The sequence below is a fragment of the Thunnus thynnus genome, chromosome 11 (genome assembly GCF_963924715.1).
Source record: "Thunnus thynnus chromosome 11, fThuThy2.1, whole genome shotgun sequence".
Lineage (NCBI taxonomy): Eukaryota > Metazoa > Chordata > Actinopteri > Scombriformes > Scombridae > Thunnus > Thunnus thynnus.
In genome coordinates this window covers 186,943-191,942 of record NC_089527.1, presented here as the reverse complement: position 1 = coordinate 191,942, position 5,000 = coordinate 186,943, and the positions used below count along the sequence as shown (strand labels likewise).

The following is a 5,000-nucleotide window of genomic DNA, read 5'->3' as shown; positions in this document are numbered from 1 at the left end:
GATCAATCAGTGCAGAAGCAGCAGCAGGAACTTTTCTCTCATCGTGTTGTCTTTGTGAAACTTTGTGGAGTTTAACATGTGACACAACTACACACTGATTTATGTGAAGTTTAGAAACGCTGCTTTAATCTTAAATAATGCAGCAAAATTACAGACTCGTCTTATTTCATGTAAAATCATCTGAAAAGTAACTAAAGCTGTCAAACAAACGTAGTGGAGAAGAAAGTTCAGTATTTCCCTCTGAAATATAGACGAGTAAAACTGCAAATGTAAATACTGGAGTTCAGTACAAGAACCTCAAAATTGTACTTAAATACAGAACTTAGAGTAAATGTACTTTTTAAATGTCCTGGTTTTGTCGCCTTGTGAAGCAGAAAATATATATATAATATATATAAATAAAGATTCTTCTTCTTCTTCTTCTTATTATTATTATTATTATGTGATTCAGTGTTTTCCACCTTGTTTTACAGCCTGGAAACTCTTCATAAAGAACAAATTAACACTTTATGAAGCAGAACATTTGTCTTTAAGGAAAGAGATGTGTTACAGATTTAATCACTGTGTTTATTGGCTGGACTGTCACGACTATTAACTGCTGAAAATGATTATAGATTATCTATTAAACAATAAACACATTTACAACAAAGGCAAATATAACTTGCTTAATAAACCTGCAGGATAAAATCAGAATGCAGACGTTCACCTTTTATTGTCTTTTTAGTTTATTTCCACTTGTTAAAATTCAGTTTTCCATTTCGTTCACACCTGTTTCTGTTCTTTAGTACCTGCAGTAATTATTGTTTAAATGTATTTTTATTATGAAAATCAGGGCAGTGTCTTTTTATACACATGAGATGAATAATTGTGATTTCTGTGGAACAGGAACATGACAGAAACTACGGAGCCCCTAAAGGGACATGGGGAAAATTTTTTTTTTAGATACGTTTCTCGTGCTCACGAGAAAAATTCAAGTGCTCACGAGATACTACTTTTTCATGCGCACAAGAAAACATCTCGTGCTCACACGAAATGTTCTCGTGCGCACGAGAAAGCATTGGATGCGCGCGCATGTTTTGTGGGAGATCCACTGCATTTGGTTTGAGGTCTGTGTGAAAATGCCAGTTCAGGAGTTAATTCGGCTGTATTTCGAACTAGGACTTCATTGTAAGGACATTGCTGCTTTGCTTGCAAGTCGTCATCGCTATGTTGTGTCTGAAAGACATTTAAAACGAATTTTGAAAGCATGTAGTCTGTTTCGGCGCAAGGGATACACCCCTTTGGATCGTGTGGTTGATTTCATTCACCAACAGTTACAAACAAGTGGCCAGCTGTGTGGGTATAGGTGGATGTACACTAAATGCAAGGAGAACGGATTACACATCAAGAAAGAAGAGGTACGCTTAATTCTTAAAGAACTTGACCCAAGGGGTGTTGAACTCAGAGGAAGGAGGCGGCTCCATCGTCGAAACTATTTTGCAAAAGGGCCCAATTATATTTGGCACTTTGACTCTTATGACAAACTGAAACCATTTGGTATCTGTATAAACGGCTGTATTGACGGATTTTCCCGGAAAATTATCTGGATGAATGCATTTACGACCAGCAGTGACCCAAAAATCATTGGAGGCTACTATATGGAGGCAGTCCAGAAATTCGGTGGTTGTCCAAGAATTGTCAGAGGTGACCGGGGCACTGAAAATGTTAAAGTCAGAGACTTTCAGCATTTTCTCCGTCGTAACATTCATGACGGCTCTGATATTGACAGCTACATCGAAGGGGCAAGCACAGCAAATCAGCGCATAGAGAGTTGGTTTCCTCAGAAAGGAATCAATGGAGTTCTACATCTCTCTGTTCACTGACCTGAAGGACCGTGGTTTGTTCGGTGGTACATATTTGGACCGAGGTCTAATTCAGTTCTGCTTTATGAGTATCATTCAGGTAAGCTATAATGCATTGTTATATCTATTTTCATCCTAAATTGAGGCCCACAAATGTTCGTTTTTTCTTTTAACATCCTCCCATGAGCGGACACTGGTTGTGAATATTAGGACTCGTGTCTCATCATGTCCATCTGTCTTCTTAATCACTGTCATCGGTGTCCTACAATAGCCTATTAATTCATAATCAGTGTTGGGGGGTTAGGTAGGCCTAATTTAATTACAAAATAAACAAAATTGTAATCCGTTACATTACTGGAGAAAAATGTTTAGGCTTAGGCCTATTAATTTACAGTTACTTATGTAAAATTCATGATCAAGATTTTAGTTACATCTGAAAATTTTTAGCAAAAGCCTAAAGCTATTTTATTTTTGTTGCATCTTCTTCTTGATCGCGTTTCTTCAAATAACTATAATCTGTCTTTACTTAACACTCGACTTCTAGATGTATTATGTTGAACGTTACTGCTGTGAAACAATCATAAAATTGATCTGATGATTTCTGTCTTCATTTGACAACAGCACGGTGGTGAAGTTAGTTTCAGGTTGAACTTTTGACAGCTGTTCGGATATTCATTGTGGGTTCAACAGTGTTAAATATTCACCCTGAAACTCACTTCACCAGTGTCCTGTAGTCTAATCTCTCTCAGCGGGTAGAGCTGTCTCCATACAGACACAGACATACAGAAGAAGAGTTGTGACAACTTCACTCATTTAACTATCCGCATGAAATAACGTCTCATCATATAATAGTGATTTTTCCCCAGTACAAGCATAGTGGGCAGCAAACACTGTTTTTATTAATTTATTTTTTACTAATTTATTAAATTATTTATGCTGGTCCTTTTCCACTCAATTTCTCCTAACTTCATCAAAAACTTCAAGATTTAACATGATTTATTTCAAGTCATCTCATAACTTACTTAAGGAGCGCATGATGAGAATAACAAATTGCATATTAATTAACTTTTCTTTCTCTCTATACTGTTTTTCCAGGATGAATTAGACGAGACCATCCATTTGTGGGATTCACATGTCATCAGACCATCAAAGAATGACAGGGTGCCCGGTGGTCGCCCCCGAATTATGTACATGTTCCCAGAACTCTACACAACTTATGACTGCATTTCCCCAGTGTACAGAGCTGATGCACAGTTGTGTCAGAGTAACTGCACATTTCGACCAGCAGTGCCATGTGACACAGACATCTACAACATCTGCAACATTCTGATGGCAGAGTCACAGCTGCATCTTCCAGCTGATGCTTATCAAGCATTGGATTTGTACCTGCATTTGAGGAATGAGATAACATCTGCTCTCTAATTTGAGATGGATTATTATTCAGATTATTCAGGGGTACAACATGTGCACACTGACTACACTGGAACAGTGCTATGCCACAGACATTAAGAACATTTGCAGCAATATTGAGGGGCAAAAAGGATTGATATGTCACTATATGCACACTGACTACAAAGAGAAACAACAAGGCAGGACATGAAAGAGGAACTGAATATTTATTTGAGAATATTATGCTCTTCGTAGTTAACTGTCAGTATATTTACCATATGAGGCTCAAAGAAAAACAGCCATTTGAAATGGTAATCTCAGTGTACTAACAAATTACAGAAAAATAATTTATAATAAGAAAATCAAAAATCAAAAAATGTCAACTGTTTCTGTTTTAATAAGAACAATAAATGAACAATGCTTCAAGGATTTAAATCTAAATAAATGTAAATCTGTAGAAACAGTTTTGCTTCAGACAAATGCCATAATAATATCTGTAGAAGAGGGATGTGCAAGATCCTTTGCATTCACTACACAATATCCATTGTAAAGCAGTCGCCAGACAAGACATTATCAAATTCTTTACGAAACTCAGGGTATGAGCTGTAGGTGTATGGTAACTCAAGAACTGCTCCACATGTGTGTGCTACAGGCCTGCGACTTAAACAACTGGTCTGCATCTTGATTTGGCACAGGCTTTAAACAGTCATCTTCAGATCCATGCCTTCTTGTTGACTGCTGAGTATGACTGCCAACATCATCAGAAGGTCGTGGATGCAGGACCTCTGTGTTACCCATCTCAGGAGTCGCTGATCTTGATTGGCTGATTGTCTCTCCTCTCTATTGATAATTAAATATAAAAAACAACAAAACAAACAAATGTATTATTATTAATGTGTAATTATTATATTATCTATGTTTTTGAATCATCTGATCCAAGCTGTTATGTGTATTCATGTGATTATAACACCCTGCACCTGAGTACATTTTTTGGTGTACGCATTTTGACTTAATGTAGCATTAAACTCAAAAGCGTTTGCAGACTCCCATCTTAACTGCAGTTAAAATTTAAGATGGATTTACAACTTGCAACAAAATTGTGGTCTCTTAAAGGCCATTTCTGTGTCCTCATAGACTTCACCTGTGATTTATTATAAACATAGCTGCTGTGTCACGCAGATGTAACTCAAATGCCACTACAGGAAACTATAACTTTTGATCAATTTTTGTTTGAATTTTAAAGAATACTGAACATTTTGGTACAAAAAAATCTTCAGACAATACAAGTTCTGTACTGTATAGCACAGCCTGGATCCATAAAAATGCACTACTAGGGCTAACTTTTTCATGGTTTTTCTGCATTGAGCCACTGGGAGCTAGATCTAAATCAGAGGAGCTCTCTGGATGATCCACTTGATGACGTCTCCTGGTCTTGTTCCTCAAGGATCGTGTCTTCATTGTCCTAGCCTATAAAAAAGTCAGCAAATCAGCAAATTATGGGCTTATACAGACTTGACATAGAGTTAAGACAATAGATTTATCCTAAAAAATAAATGACATCTGTGAATGTACAGGTCACATTGAATAAGAGCACAGGTAGGAAAGCTAAGGTGAAACTTATTAAATTGGCTAATCTTTGAGAACAATAAATATGTATCAAATGCATATCTTTTTACAACATACATCATACTCAGCATATGAGACAGGTGTGGTATACAACCACACCAACCATAAAGGAAGTCATTAATTCTACGTATAGTGCAGCATTTT

The 5,000-nt window shown here is 36.7% G+C and overlaps 1 protein-coding gene and 1 long non-coding RNA gene across 2 annotated transcripts in view; one reads left to right on the top strand and one right to left on the bottom strand.

Annotated features, from left to right (window-relative positions):
- The first annotated feature begins 977 nt into the window (after positions 1 to 977).
- On the top strand, positions 978 to 3,429 carry LOC137192193 (uncharacterized). The gene is made up of 2 exons (XR_010930537.1): positions 978 to 1,941; positions 2,937 to 3,429. It is a non-coding gene; the product is annotated as an uncharacterized lncRNA (long non-coding RNA).
- A 9-nt stretch (positions 3,430 to 3,438) lies between these two features.
- LOC137192192 (uncharacterized) overlaps positions 3,439 to 5,000 on the bottom strand; it is a 2,641-nt gene continuing 1,079 nt past the window's right edge. The window contains exons 3-4 of the mRNA XM_067602708.1: positions 4,572 to 4,697; positions 3,439 to 4,070 (exon numbers count right to left, since the gene is read on the bottom strand). Coding sequence (XP_067458809.1) covers positions 3,852 to 4,070; positions 4,572 to 4,697 — 345 coding nt within the window. The 3' untranslated portion in view covers positions 3,439 to 3,851. The remainder of the gene's footprint in view (positions 4,071 to 4,571; positions 4,698 to 5,000) is intronic.